The following is a 17,229-nucleotide window of genomic DNA, read 5'->3' on the forward strand; positions in this document are numbered from 1 at the left end:
CTCACATTATTATACAGTGCAGTGTGCTCATTATCAGTGTATAGATACTCACATCATTATACAGTGCAGTGTGCTCATTATCAGTGTATAGATACTCACATCATTATACAGTGCAGTGTGCTCATTATCAGTGTATAGATACTCACATCATTATACAGTGCAGCGTGCTCATTGTCAGTGTATAGATACTCACATCATTATACAGTGCAGTGTGCTCATTATCAGTGTATAGATACTCACATCATTATACAGTGCAGCGTGCTCATTGTCAGTGTATAGATACTCACATCATTATACAGTGCAGTGTGCTCATTATCAGTGTATAGATACTCACATCATTATACAGTATAGTGTGCTCATTATCAGTGTATAGATACTCACATCATTATACAGTATAGTGTGCTCATTATCAGTGTATAGATTCTCACATCATTATACAGAGCAGTGTGCTCATTATCAGTGTATATATACTCACATCATTATACAGTGCAGTGTGCTCATTATCAGTGTATATATACTCACATCATTATACAGAGCAGTGTGCTCATTATCAGTGTATATATACTCACATCATTATACAGTACAGTGTGCCGATTATCAGTGTATAGATACTCACATCATTATACAGTGCAGCATGCTCATTATCAGTGTGTAGATACTCACATCATTATACAGTACAGCATGCTCATTATCAGTGTATAGATTCTCACATCATTATACAGTGCAGTGTGCTCATTATCAGTGTTTAGCATATTTCTATGTATTCTGGCTATTTCACTATCATACAAATGATTTGTATCTACAGAGGGTAATGGAGAAGCCGCAGGGCAGAAGAAAGCTGTGCTGTTGATTAATGAGGCAGAATCTGTTGCGAAGGGTGAAGGACCTCAGAAAGTCTCTATATGTGCTGTGTTACGCAAGGTACGAAACATTGCTTTATAAAATGCCATTTAAAAAATAATTTGTTAATGTCGGCCATGGGTACAAATCACACGCCTGGCGCTGTACTTCAGTAAGGCTAAGTAATGCGCCATGAGTACAAATCACACGTCTGGCGCTATATTTCAGTAAGGCTAAGTAATGCGCCATGGGTACAAATCACACGTCTGGCGCTATATTTCAGTAAGGCTAAGTAATGTTCCATGGGTACAAATCACACATCTGGCGCTATATTTCAGTAAGGCTAAGTAATGCGCCATGGGTACAAATCACACGTCTGGCACTATATTTTAGTAAGGCTAAGTAATGCGCCATGGGTACAAATCACACGTCTGGCGCTGTACTTCAGTAAGGTTAAGTAATGCACCATGGGTACAAATCACACGTCTGGCGCTATATTTTAATAAGGCTAAGTAATGCGCCATGAGTACAAATCACACGTCTGGCGCTATATTTCAGTAAGGCTAAGTAATGCGCCATGGGTACAAATTACAGGTCTGGCGCTATATTTCAGTAAGGCTAAGTAATGCGCCATGGCTACAAATTACAGGTCTGGCGCTATATTTCAGTAAGGCTAAGTAATGCGCCATGGGTACAAATCACACGTCTGGCGCTATATTTCAGTAAGGCTAAGTAATGCGCCATGGGTACAAATCACACGTCTGGCGCTATATTTCAGTAAGGCTAAGTAATGCGCCATGGGTACAAATCACACGTCTGGCGCTATATTTCAGTAAGGCTAAGTAATGCGCCATGGGTACAAATCACACGTCTGGCGCTATATTTCAGTTAGGCTAAGTAATGCGCCATAGGTACAAATCACACGTCTGGCGCTATATATCAGTGAGGCTAAGTAATGCGCCATGGGCAGGGGCGTATCATGGCCTAGGCTAACAAGGCACGGGCCTAGGGCGGCAGATTTGGGGGGGCGGCAGACCCAGCTGATTATATGCATGCTGCTCACTAGGAGAGCGCACATGCTAATATTAGATGCATTGTTTTTTTTTTATTATTTGAAATTGTTTTTGTTTTGTTTAAATGGTGGCAGTCCGGGTGAGAGAGCTGGAGACAGGAGTAGTTATTTAGCACGGGCAGCAGGAGTTAGTGTCAGGAGGCGGGAGCTTTTTCACTTGCATCTCAGTCGATACTTGTGACAGAGAGGATTGCAGAGGGACCGAGTTCACAGCGGTAAGTAGGCTTTTGCTTTTAAAACAAACATGATCATTCAGTACACCATCCGTTATTAGGTAGTTTTGAATTTAATGCCCTGCTTTTCCAGCACACAGCAACTTAGTGACTGACAGCACAGCAGTGTAGTTCCTGTTTCATGGGGCTATCACCGCAATGCCACATTGGTCTCACTGTGTCTGACTCTTGCTGGTGCTCTGAGCTTCCTGCTCCGTAAATACTGCATTTTACACTGCTGTGTAGCAAGTTGGCTTTTACACCCTGTCAGCTAACAGGCAAACGCACAGAGGTAACAAGGGAGGTCAGTGCAGTAAAATAAAGATTCTGTGAACGTTAGCTGCCTGCCTTTCCTGCTCTCGGTCTAATCAGATAAGATCCCCTCCTCCTCCTGCTAATTACCTTCACGGAGCTTTACAGAGTTGCAGACCATAACGTCTTCTGCTGTACTTAGGTGAGACTTCTCAGCCTTATTTTAACCCTTTGCTGCCAGTGGCAGATATTTGTAAAAAAAAAAACACAGCACAATTACTCAGCTTTCAGAACAAGACTTGTTGCAAGAGCCACTTGATGTGATGTTTTCTGAATGTCATTTGCTATTTTACTTAGATAAACTTTGCAGCCCTGAATGATCTTGCTTGATCTTCACAGACACAGAATAAGTGTATTTACAATTACAAAAATATGAAATAAGAACAAAAATAAAGGTAAAATTCCCATAAAAATGTTTCTATTCCTGGGATGTGTGTGTGGGAAAATGTCAGTGCCTTAGAGAGAGAGAGAGAGAGAGAGAGAGAGAGAGAGAGAGAGAGAGAGAGTGTATATGAGAGATAGGGTAGAAGAGTGTGTGTGTGTCTGTGAGAGAATGTAAGAGTTTGTGAGTGAAAGTTTGTGTCAGACTGAGCCTGTGTGTTTCTTTTCTCATCTTCCTCCCTTATTTCTGTCCTCTCCCTCCATTTTCTCCTCTCCCACTATTTTTTTTCTCTTTCTCCCTTTTTTTCTCTCCCTTCAAACCTGCTGAGGTGCATGCAGGCTTAATTCAACCCACATGAGTGTATGCAAGTTTTTTGCTAGCGGCGGTTAATATTTACTTTGCAAATGCCATGAAAAAAAAAATGTCATGAAACACCCAGACCAAAAAATATTAAGGCTGAAAAAGGCCAAAAAGCTAGGATGGTGGGGGGTAGGGGGGCAGCAGAATTTTGAGTGCCTAGGGCAGCACAAAACCTAAATACGCCACTGGCCATGGGTACAAATCACACGTCTGGCGCTATATTTCAGTTAGGCTAAGTAATGCGCCATGGGTACAAATCACATCTGGCGCTATAAGTAATGCACCATGGGTAAAAATCACACGTCTTGCGCTATATTTTAGTAAGGCTAAGTAATGCGCCATGGGTACAAATCACACGTCTGGCGCTATAAGTAATACACCATGGGTACAAATCACACGTCTTGCGCTATATTTTAGTAAGGTTAAGTAATGCACCATGGGTACAAATCACACGTCTGGCGCTATAAGTAATGCGCCATGGGTACAAATCACACGTCTGGCGCTATATTTTAGTAAGGCTAAGTAATGCACCATGGGTACAAATCACACGTCTTGCGCTATATTTTAGTAAGGTTAAGTAATGCACCATGGGTACAAATCACACGTCTGGCGCTATAAGTAATGCGCCATGGGTACAAATCACACGTCTGGCGCTATATTTTAGTAAGGTTAAGTAATGCACCATGGGTACAAATCACACGTCTGGCGCTATAAGTAATGCGCCATGGGTACAAATCACACGTCTGGCGCTATATTTTAGTAAGGCTAAGTAATGCACCATGGGTACAAATCACACGTCTGGCGCTATATTTTAGTAAGGCTAAGTAATGCGCCATGGGTACAAATCACACGTCTGGCGCTATATTTCAGTAAGGCTTAGTAATGCGCCATGGGTACAAATCACACGTCTGGCGCTATATTTTAGTAAGGCTAAGTAATGCACCATGGGTACAAATCACACGTCTGACGCTATATTTCAGTAAGGCTAAGTAATGCGCCATGGGTACAAATCACACGTCTGGCGCTATAAGTAATGCACCATGGGTACAAATCACACGTCTGGCGCTATATTTCAGTAAGGCTAAGTAATGCGCCATGGGTACAAATCACACGTCTGGCGCTATAAGTAATGCACCATGGGTACAAATCACACTTCTGGCGCTATATTTCAGTAAGGCTAAGTAATGCGCCATGGGTACAAATCACACGTCTGGCGCTATATTTCAGTAAGGTTAAGTAATGCACCATGGGTACAAATCATACGTCTGGCGCTATAAGTAATGCACCATGGGTACAAATCACACGTCTGGCGCTATATTTCAGTAAGGCTAAGTAATGCGCCATGGGTACAAATCACACGTCTGGCGCTATATTTCAGTAAGGCTAAGTAATGCGCCATGGGTACAAATCACACGTCTGACGCTATATTTCAGTAAGGTTAAGTAATGCGCCATGGGTACAAATCACACGTCTGGCGCTATATTTTAGTAAGGTTAAGTAATGCACCATGGGTACAAATCACACGTCTGGCGCTATAAGTAATGCGCCATGGGTACAAATCACACGTCTGGCGCTATATTTTAGTAAGGCTAAGTAATGCGCCATGGGTACAAATCACACGTCTGGCGCTATATTTTAGTAAGGCTAAGTAATGCGCCATGGGTACAAATCACACGTCTGGCGCTATATTTCAGTAAGGCTTAGTAATGCGCCATGGGTACAAATCACACGTCTGGCGCTATATTTTAGTAAGGCTTAGTAATGCGCCATGGGTACAAATCACACGTCTGGCGCTATATTTTAGTAAGGCTAAGTAATGCACCATGGGTACAAATCACACGTCTGGCGCTATATTTCAGTAAGGCTAAGTAATGCACCATGGGTACAAATCACACGTCTGGCGCTATATTTTAGTAAGGCTAAGTAATGCACCATGGGTACAAATCACACGTCTGGCGCTATATTTCAGTAAGGCTAAGTAATGCACCATGGGTACAAATCACACGTCTGACGCTATATTTCAGTAAGGCTAAGTAATGCACCATGGGTACAAATCACACATCTGGCGCTATATTTCAGTAAGGCTAAGTAATGCGCCATGGGTACAAATCAGACGTCTGGCGCTATATTTCAGTAAGGCTAAGTAATGCGCCATGGGTACAAATCACACGTCTGGCGCTATAAGTAATGCACCATGGGTACAAATCACACTTCTGGCGCTATATTTCAGTAAGGCTAAGTAATGCGCCATGGGTACAAATCACACGTCTGGCGCTATATTTCAGTAAGGTTAAGTAATGCACCATGGGTACAAATCATACGTCTGGCGCTATAAGTAATGCACCATGGGTACAAATCACACGTCTGGCGCTATATTTCAGTAAGGCTAAGTAATGCGCCATGGGTACAAATCACACGTCTGGCGCTATATTTCAGTAAGGCTAAGTAATGCGCCATGGGTACAAATCACACGTCTGACGCTATATTTCAGTAAGGTTAAGTAATGCGCCATGGGTACAAATCACACGTCTGGCGCTATATTTTAGTAAGGTTAAGTAATGCACCATGGGTACAAATCACACGTCTGGCGCTATAAGTAATACACCATGGGTACAAATCACACGTCTGGCGCTATATTTTAGTAAGGCTAAGTAATGCGCCATGGGTACAAATCACACGTCTGGCGCTATATTTCAGTAAGGCTTAGTAATGCGCCATGGGTACAAATCACACGTCTGGCGCTATATTTTAGTAAGGCTTAGTAATGCGCCATGGGTACAAATCACACGTCTGGCGCTATATTTTAGTAAGGCTAAGTAATGCACCATGGGTACAAATCACACGTCTGGCGCTATATTTCAGTAAGGCTAAGTAATGCACCATGGGTACAAATCACACGTCTGGCGCTATATTTTAGTAAGGCTAAGTAATGCACCATGGGTACAAATCACACGTCTGGCGCTATATTTCAGTAAGGCTAAGTAATGCACCATGGGTACAAATCACACGTCTGGCGCTATATTTCAGTAAGGCTAAGTAATGCGCCATGGGTACAAATCAGACGTCTGGCGCTATATTTCAGTAAGGCTAAGTAATGCGCCATGGGTACAAATCAGACGTCTGGCGCTATATTTCAGTTAGGCTAAGTAATGCGCCATGGGTACAAATCACACGTCTGCCGCTATATTTCAGTTAGGCTAAGTAATGCGCCATAGGTACAAATCACACGTCTGGCGTTATATTTCAGTAAGGCTAAGTAATGCGCCATGGGTACAAATCACACGTCTGGCGCTATATTTTAGTAAGGTTAAGTAATGCGCCATGGGTACAAATCACACATCTGGCGCTATATTTTAGTAAGGTTAAGTAATGCGCCATGGGTACAAATCACACGTCTGGCGCTATATTTCAGTAAGGTTAAGTAATGCACCATGGGTACAAATCACACGTCTGGCGTTATATTTCAGTAAGGTTAAGTAATGCACCATGGGTACAAATCACACGTCTGGCGTTATATTTCAGTAAGGTTAAGTAATGCACCATGGGTACAAATCACACGTCTGGCGTTATATTTCAGTAAGGTTAAGTAATGCGCCATGGGTACAAATCACACGTCTGGCGCTATATTTCAGTAAGGCTAAGTAATGCGCCATGGGTACAAATCACACGTCTTGCGCTATATTTTAGTAAGGTTAAGTAATGCGCCATGGGTACAAATCACACGTCTGGCGCTATATTTTAGTAAGGCTAAGTAATGCGCCATGGGTACAAATCACACGTCTTGCGCTATATTTCAGTAAGGCTAAGTAATGCGCCATGGGTACAAATCACACGTCTGGCGCTATATTTTAGTAAGGTTAAGTAATGCACCATGGGTACAAATCACACGTCTGGCGTTATATTTCAGTAAGGCTAAGTAATGCGCCATGGGTACAAATCACACGTCTGGCGCTATATTTTAGTAAGGTTAAGAAATGCACCATGGGTACAAATCACACGTCTGGCGCTATATTTTAGTAAGGTTAAGTAATGCACCATGGGTACAAATCACACGTCTGACGCTATAAGTAATGCACCATGGGTACAAATCACACGTCTGACGCTATAAGTAATGCGCCATGGGTACAAATCACACGTCTGGCGCTATATTTCAGTAAAGCTAAGTAATGCACCATGGGTACAAATCACACGTCTGGCGCTATATTTTAGTAAGGTTAAGTAATGCGCCATGGGTACAAATCACACGTCTGGCGCTATATTTCAGTAAGGCTAAGTAATGCACCATGGGTACAAATCACACGTCTGGCGCTATATTTTAGTAAGGTTAAGTAATGCGCCATGGGTACAAATCACACATCTGGCGCTATATTTTAGTAAGGTTAAGTAATGCACCATGGGTACAAATCACACATCTGGCGCTATATTTCAGTAAGGCTAAGTAATGCGCCATGGGTACAAATCAGACGTCTTGCGCTATATTTCAGTAAGGCTAAGTAATGCGCCATGGGTACAAATCACACGTCTGGCGCTATATTTTAGTAAGGCTAAGTAATGCACCATGGGTACAAATCACACGTCTGGCGCTATATTTCAGTAAGGCTAAGTAATGCGCCATGGGTACAAATCACACATCTGGCGCTATATTTCAGTAAGGCTAAGTAATGCACCATGGGTACAAATCAGACGTCTGGCGCTATATTTCAGTAAGGCTAAGTAATGCGCCATGGGTACAAATCACACGTCTGGCGCTATATTTCAGTAAGGCTAAGTAATGCGCCATGGGTACAAATCACACGTCTGGCGCTATAAGTAATACACCATGGGTACAAATCACACGTCTGGCGCTATATTTTAGTAAGGTTAAGTAATGCACCATGGGTACAAATCACACGTCTGGCGCTATATTTCAGTAAGGCTAAGTAATGCGCCATGGGTACAAATCAGACGTCTTGCGCTATATTTCAGTAAGGCTAAGTAATGCGCCATGGGTACAAATCACACGTCTGGCGCTATATTTTAGTAAGGCTAAGTAATGCACCATGGGTACAAATCACACGTCTGGCGCTATATTTCAGTAAGGCTAAGTAATGCGCCATGGGTACAAATCACACATCTGGCGCTATATTTCAGTAAGGCTAAGTAATGCACCATGGGTACAAATCAGACGTCTGGCGCTATATTTCAGTAAGGCTAAGTAATGCGCCATGGGTACAAATCACACGTCTGGCGCTATATTTCAGTAAGGCTAAGTAATGCGCCATGGGTACAAATCACACGTCTGGCGCTATAAGTAATACACCATGGGTACAAATCACACGTCTGGCGCTATATTTTAGTAAGGTTAAGTAATGCACCATGGGTACAAATCACACGTCTGGCGCTATATTTCAGTTAGGCTAAGTAATGCGCCATGGGTACAAATCACACGTCTGGCGCTATATTTCAGTAAGGCTAAGTAATGCACCATGGGAACAAAACACACGTCTGGCGCTATATTTCAGTTAGGCTAAGTAATGCACCATGGGAACAAAACACACGTCTGGCGCTATATTTCAGTGAGGTTAAGTAATGCACCATGGGTACAAATCACACGTCTGGCGCTATATTTCAGTAAGGTTAAGTAATGCGCCATGGGTACAAATCACACGTCTGGCGCTATAAGTAATGCACCATGGGTACAAATCACACGTCTGGCGCTATATTTCAGTAAGGTTACGTAATGCGCCATGGGTACAAATCACACGTCTGGCGCTATATTTTACTAAGGTTAAGTAATGCGCCATGGGTACAAATCACACGTCTGGCGCTATATTTCAGTAAGGTTAAGTAATGCGCCATGGGTACAAATCACACGTCTGGCGCTATATTTCAGTAAGGCTAAGTAATGCGCCATGGGTACAAATCACACATCTTGCGCTATATTTCAGTAAGGTTAAGTAATGCACCATGGGTACAAATCACACGTCTGGCGCTATATTTCAGTAAGGCTAAGTAATGCGCCATGGGTACAAATCACACGTCTGGCGCTATATTTTAGTAAGGTTAAGTAATGCACCATGGGTACAAATCACACGTCTGGCGCTATATTTTAGTAAGGTTAAGTAATGCACCATGGGTACAAATCACACGTCTGGCGCTATATTTTAGTAAGGTTAAGTAATGCACCATGGGTACAAATCACACGTCTGGCGCTATATTTCAGTAAGGCTAAGTAATGCGCCATGGGTACAAATCACACGTCTGCCGCTATATTTCAGTAAGGCTAAGTAATGCGCCATGGGTACAAATCACACGTCTGGCGCTATATTTCAGTAAGGCTAAGTAATGCGCCATGGGTACAAATCACACGTCTGGCGCTGTACTTCAGTAAGGCTAAGTAATGCGCCATGGGTACAAATCACACGTCTGGCGCTATATTTCAGTAAGGTTAAGTAATGCACCATGGGTACAAATCACACGTCTGGCGCTATATTTCAGTAAGGCTAAGTAATGCACCATGGGTACAAATCACACGTCTGGCGCTATATTTTAGTAAGGTTAAGTAATGCGCCATGGGTACAAATCACACGTCTGGCGCTATATTTCAGTTAGGCTAAGTAATGCACCATGGGTACAAATCACACGTCTGGCGCTATATTTCAGTAAGGTTAAGTAATGCGCCATGGGTACAAATCACACGTCTGGCACTATATTTCAGTAAGGCTAAGTAATGCGCCATGGGTACAAATCACACGTCTGGCGCTGTACTTCAGTAAGGCTAAGTAATGCGCCATGGGTACAAATCACACGTCTGGAGCTATATTTCAGTAAGGCTAAGTAATGCACCATGGGTACAAATCACACGTCTGGCGCTATATTTTAGTAAGGCTAAGTAATGCGCCATGGGTACAAATCACACGTCTGGCGCTATATTTCAGTAAGGTTAAGTAATGCACCATGGGTACAAATCACACGTCTGGCGCTATATTTCAGTAAGGCTAAGTAATGCACCATGGGTACAAATCACACGTCTTGCGCTATATTTTAGTAAGGTTAAGTAATGCGCCATGGGTACAAATCACACGTCTGGCGCTATAAGTAATACACCATGGGTACAAATCACACATCTGGCGCTATATTTCAGTAAGGCTAAGTAATGCGCCATGGGTACAAATCACACATCTGGCGCTATATTTCAGTAAGGCTAAGTAATGCACCATGGGTACAAATCACACGTCTGGCGCTATATTTCAGTAAGGCTAAGTAATGCACCATGGGTACAAATCACACGTCTGGCGCTATATTTTAGTAAGGTTAAGTAATGCGCCATGGGTACAAATCACACATCTGGCGCTATATTTCAGTAAGGTTAAGTAATGCGCCATGGGTACAAATCACACGTCTGGCGCTATATTTCAGTAAGGTTAAGTAATGCACCATGGGTACAAATCACACGTCTGGCGCTATATTTTAGTAAGGTTAAGTAATGCACCATGGGTACAAATCACACGTCTGGCACTATATTTCAGTAAGGTTAAGTAATGCGCCATGGGTACAAATCACACGTCTGGCGCTATATTTCAGTAAGGCTAAGTAATGCACCATGGGTACAAATCACACGTCTGGCGCTATATTTCAGTTAGGCTAAGTAATGCGCCATGGGTACAAATCACACGTCTGGCGCTATATTTCAGTGAGGTTAAGTAATGCACCATGGGTACAAATCACACGTCTGGCGCTATATTTCAGTAAGGTTAAGTAATGCGCCATGGGTACAAATCACACGTCTGGCGCTATAAGTAATGCACCATGGGTACAAATCACACGTCTGGCGCTATATTTCAGTAAGGTTACGTAATGCGCCATGGGTACAAATCACACGTCTGGCCCTATATTTTACTAAGGTTAAGTAATGCGCCATGGGTACAAATCACACGTCTGGTGCTATATTTCAGTAAGGTTAAGTAATGCGCCATGGGTACAAATCACACGTCTGGCGCTATATTTCAGTAAGGCTAAGTAATGCGCCATGGGTATAAATCACACGTCTTGCGCTATATTTCAGTAAGGTTAAGTAATGCACCATGGGAACAAAACACACGTCTGGCGCTATATTTCAGTAAGGCTAAGTAATGCGCCATGGGTACAAATCACACGTCTGGCGCTATATTTTAGTAAGGTTAAGTAATGCACCATGGGTACAAATCACACGTCTGGCGCTATATTTTAGTAAGGTTAAGTAATGCACCATGGGTACAAATCATACGTCTGGCGCTATATTTCAGTAAGGCTAAGTAATGCACCATGGGTACAAATCACACGTCTGCCGCTATATTTCAGTAAGGCTAAGTAATGCGCCATGGGTACAAATCACACGTCTGGCGCTATATTTCAGTAAGGCTAAGTAATGCGCCATGGGTACAAATCACACGTCTGGCGCTGTACTTCAGTTAGGCTAAGTAATGCGCCATGGGTACAAATCACACGTCTGGCGCTATATTTCAGTAAGGTTAAGTAATGCACCATGGGTACAAATCACACGTCTGGCGCTATATTTCAGTAAGGCTAAGTAATGCACCATGGGTACAAATCACACGTCTGGCGCTATATTTTAGTAAGGTTAAGTAATGCACCATGGGTACAAATCACACGTCTGGCGCTATATTTTAGTAAGGTTAAGTAATGCGCCATGGGTACAAATCACACGTCTGGCGCTATATTTCAGTTAGGCTAAGTAATGCACCATGGGTACAAATCACACGTCTGGCGCTATATTTCAGTAAGGTTAAGTAATGCGCCATGGGTACAAATCACACGTCTGGCGCTATATTTCAGTAAGGCTAAGTAATGCGCCATGGGTACAAATCACACGTCTGGCGCTGTACTTCAGTAAGGCTAAGTAATGCGCCATGGGTACAAATCACACGTCTGGAGCTATATTTCAGTAAGGCTAAGTAATGCACCATGGGTACAAATCACACGTCTGGCGCTATATTTTAGTAAGGCTAAGTAATGCGCCATGGGTACAAATCACACGTCTGGCGCTATATTTCAGTAAGGTTAAGTAATGCACCATGGGTACAAATCACACGTCTGGCGCTATTTTTCAGTAAGGCTAAGTAATGCACCATGGGTACAAATCACACGTCTTGCGCTATATTTTAGTAAGGTTAATTAATGCGCCATGGGTACAAATCACACGTCTGGCGCTATAAGTAATACACCATGGGTACAAATCACACATCTGGCGCTATATTTCAGTAAGGCTAAGTAATGCACCATGGGTACAAATCACACATCTGGCGCTATATTTCAGTAAGGCTAAGTAATGCACCATGGGTACAAATCACACGTCTGGCGCTATATTTCAGTAAGGCTAAGTAATGCACCATGGGTACAAATTACACGTCTGGCGCTATATTTTAGTAAGGTTAAGTAATGCGCCATGGGTACAAATCACACATCTGGCGCTATATTTCAGTAAGGTTAAGTAATGCGCCATGGGTACAAATCACACGTCTGGCGCTATATTTCAGTAAGGTTAAGTAATGCACCATGGGTACAAATCACACGTCTGGCGCTATATTTTAGTAAGGTTAAGTAATGCGCCATGGGTACAAATCACACGTCTGGCGCTATATTTCAGTAAGGTTAAGTAATGCGCCATGGGTACAAATCACACGTCTGGCGCTATATTTCAGTAAGGCTAAGTAATGCACCATGGGTACAAATCACACGTCTGGCGTTATATTTCAGTAAGGCTAAGTAATGCACCATGGGTACAAATCACACGTCTGGCGCTATATTTTAGTAAGGTTAAGTAATGCGCCATGGGTACAAATCACACGTCTGGCGCTATATTTTAGTAAGGTTAAGTAATGCGCCATGGGTACAAATCACACATCTGGCGCTATATTTTAGTAAGGTTAAGTAATGCGCCATGGGTACAAATCACACGTCTGGCGCTATATTTCAGTAAGGTTAAGTAATGCACCATGGGTACAAATCACACGTCTGGCGTTATATTTCAGTAAGGTTAAGTAATGCACCATGGGTACAAATCACACGTCTGGCGTTATATTTCAGTAAGGTTAAGTAATGCACCATGGGTACAAATCACACGTCTGGCGTTATATTTCAGTAAGGTTAAGTAATGCGCCATGGGTACAAATCACACGTCTGGCGCTATATTTCAGTAAGGCTAAGTAATGCGCCATGGGTACAAATCACACGTCTTGCGCTATATTTTAGTAAGGTTAAGTAATGCACCATGGGTACAAATCACACGTCTGGCGCTATATTTTAGTAAGGCTAAGTAATGCGCCATGGGTACAAATCACACGTCTTGCGCTATATTTCAGTAAGGCTAAGTAATGCGCCATGGGTACAAATCACACGTCTGGCGCTATATTTTAGTAAGGTTAAGTAATGCACCATGGGTACAAATCACACGTCTGGCGTTATATTTCAGTAAGGCTAAGTAATGCGCCATGGGTACAAATCACACGTCTGGCGCTATATTTTAGTAAGGTTAAGAAATGCACCATGGGTACAAATCACACGTCTGGCGCTATATTTTAGTAAGGTTAAGTAATGCACCATGGGTACAAATCACACGTCTGACGCTATAAGTAATGCACCATGGGTACAAATCACACGTCTGACGCTATAAGTAATGCGCCATGGGTACAAATCACACGTCTGGCGCTATATTTCAGTAAAGCTAAGTAATGCACCATGGGTACAAATCACACGTCTGGCGCTATATTTTAGTAAGGTTAAGTAATGCGCCATGGGTACAAATCACACGTCTGGCGCTATATTTCAGTAAGGCTAAGTAATGCACCATGGGTACAAATCACACGTCTGGCGCTATATTTTAGTAAGGTTAAGTAATGCGCCATGGGTACAAATCACACATCTGGCGCTATATTTTAGTAAGGTTAAGTAATGCACCATGGGTACAAATCACACATCTGGCGCTATATTTCAGTAAGGCTAAGTAATGCGCCATGGGTACAAATCAGACGTCTTGCGCTATATTTCAGTAAGGCTAAGTAATGCGCCATGGGTACAAATCACACGTCTGGCGCTATATTTTAGTAAGGCTAAGTAATGCACCATGGGTACAAATCACACGTCTGGCGCTATATTTCAGTAAGGCTAAGTAATGCGCCATGGGTACAAATCACACATCTGGCGCTATATTTCAGTAAGGCTAAGTAATGCACCATGGGTACAAATCAGACGTCTGGCGCTATATTTCAGTAAGGCTAAGTAATGCGCCATGGGTACAAATCACACGTCTGGCGCTATATTTCAGTAAGGCTAAGTAATGCGCCATGGGTACAAATCACACGTCTGGCGCTATAAGTAATACACCATGGGTACAAATCACACGTCTGGCGCTATATTTTAGTAAGGTTAAGTAATGCACCATGGGTACAAATCACACGTCTGGCGCTATATTTCAGTAAGGCTAAGTAATGCGCCATGGGTACAAATCAGACGTCTTGCGCTATATTTCAGTAAGGCTAAGTAATGCGCCATGGGTACAAATCACACGTCTGGCGCTATATTTTAGTAAGGCTAAGTAATGCACCATGGGTACAAATCACACGTCTGGCGCTATATTTCAGTAAGGCTAAGTAATGCGCCATGGGTACAAATCACACATCTGGCGCTATATTTCAGTAAGGCTAAGTAATGCACCATGGGTACAAATCAGACGTCTGGCGCTATATTTCAGTAAGGCTAAGTAATGCGCCATGGGTACAAATCACACGTCTGGCGCTATATTTCAGTAAGGCTAAGTAATGCGCCATGGGTACAAATCACACGTCTGGCGCTATAAGTAATACACCATGGGTACAAATCACACGTCTGGCGCTATATTTTAGTAAGGTTAAGTAATGCACCATGGGTACAAATCACACGTCTGGCGCTATATTTCAGTAAGGCTAAGTAATGCGCCATGGGTACAAATCAGACGTCTTGCGCTATATTTCAGTAAGGCTAAGTAATGCACCATGGGTACAAATCACACGTCTGCCGCTATATTTCAGTTAGGCTAAGTAATGCGCCATGGGTACAAATCACACGTCTGGCGCTATATTTCAGTTAGGCTAAGTAATGCGCCATGGGTACAAATCACACGTCTGGCGCTATATTTCAGTGAGGTTAAGTAATGCACCATGGGTACAAATCACACGTCTGGCGCTATATTTCAGTAAGGTTAAGTAATGCGCCATGGGTACAAATCACACGTCTGGCGCTATAAGTAATGCACCATGGGTACAAATCACACGTCTGGCGCTATATTTCAGTAAGGTTACGTAATGCGCCATGGGTACAAATCACACGTCTGGCGCTATATTTTACTAAGGTTAAGTAATGCGCCATGGGTACAAATCACACGTCTGGCGCTATATTTCAGTAAGGTTAAGTAATGCGCCATGGGTACAAATCACACGTCTGGCGCTATATTTCAGTAAGGCTAAGTAATGCGCCATGGGTACAAATCACACATCTTGCGCTATATTTCAGTAAGGTTAAGTAATGCACCATGGGTACAAATCACACGTCTGGCGCTATATTTCAGTAAGGCTAAGTAATGCGCCATGGGTACAAATCACACGTCTGGCGCTATATTTTAGTAAGGTTAAGTAATGCACCATGGGTACAAATCACACGTCTGGCGCTATATTTTAGTAAGGTTAAGTAATGCACCATGGGTACAAATCACACGTCTGGCGCTATATTTTAGTAAGGTTAAGTAATGCACCATGGGTACAAATCACACGTCTGGCGCTATATTTCAGTAAGGCTAAGTAATGCGCCATGGGTACAAATCACACGTCTGCCGCTATATTTCAGTAAGGCTAAGTAATGCGCCATGGGTACAAATCACACGTCTGGCGCTATATTTCAGTAAGGCTAAGTAATGCGCCATGGGTACAAATCACACGTCTGGCGCTGTACTTCAGTAAGGCTAAGTAATGCGCCATGGGTACAAATCACACGTCTGGCGCTATATTTCAGTAAGGTTAAGTAATGCACCATGGGTACAAATCACACTTCTGGCGCTATATTTCAGTAAGGCTAAGTAATGCACCATGGGTACAAATCACACGTCTGGCGCTATATTTTAGTAAGGTTAAGTAATGCGCCATGGGTACAAATCACACGTCTGGCGCTATATTTCAGTTAGGCTAAGTAATGCACCATGGGTACAAATCACACGTCTGGCGCTATATTTCAGTAAGGTTAAGTAATGCGCCATGGGTACAAATCACACGTCTGGCACTATATTTCAGTAAGGCTAAGTAATGCGCCATGGGTACAAATCACACGTCTGGCGCTGTACTTCAGTAAGGCTAAGTAATGCGCCATGGGTACAAATCACACGTCTGGAGCTATATTTCAGTAAGGCTAAGTAATGCACCATGGGTACAAATCACACGTCTGGCGCTATATTTTAGTAAGGCTAAGTAATGCGCCATGGGTACAAATCACACGTCTGGCGCTATATTTCAGTAAGGTTAAGTAATGCACCATGGGTACAAATCACACGTCTGGCGCTATATTTCAGTAAGGCTAAGTAATGCACCATGGGTACAAATCACACGTCTTGCGCTATATTTTAGTAAGGTTAAGTAATGCGCCATGGGTACAAATCACACGTCTGGCGCTATAAGTAATACACCATGGGTACAAATCACACATCTGGCGCTATATTTCAGTAAGGCTAAGTAATGCGCCATGGGTACAAATCACACATCTGGCGCTATATTTCAGTAAGGCTAAGTAATGCACCATGGGTACAAATCACACGTCTGGCGCTATATTTCAGTAAGGCTAAGTAATGCACCATGGGTACAAATTACACGTCTGGCGCTATATTTTAGTAAGGTTAAGTAATGCGCCATGGGTACAAATCACACATCTGGCGCTATATTTCAGTAAGGTTAAGTAATGCGCCATGGGTACAAATCACACGTCTGGCGCTATATTTCAGTAAGGTTAAGTAATGCACCATGGGTACAAATCACACGTCTGGCGCTATATTTTAG

The 17,229-nt window shown here is 42.8% G+C and overlaps 1 protein-coding gene across 1 annotated transcript in view; it reads left to right on the forward strand.

Annotated features, from left to right (window-relative positions):
• Positions 1–805: 805 nt before the first annotated feature.
• LOC128643498 (equilibrative nucleoside transporter 2) overlaps positions 806–17,229 on the forward strand; it is a gene marked incomplete at its 5' end in the record, with an annotated part of 29,659 nt that continues 13,235 nt past the window's right edge. The window contains 1 exon segment of the mRNA XM_053696343.1: positions 806–921. Coding sequence (XP_053552318.1) covers positions 806–921 — 116 coding nt within the window.

Source organism: Bombina bombina, unplaced genomic scaffold (assembly GCF_027579735.1).
Source record: "Bombina bombina isolate aBomBom1 unplaced genomic scaffold, aBomBom1.pri scaffold_1029, whole genome shotgun sequence".
Lineage (NCBI taxonomy): Eukaryota > Metazoa > Chordata > Amphibia > Anura > Bombinatoridae > Bombina > Bombina bombina.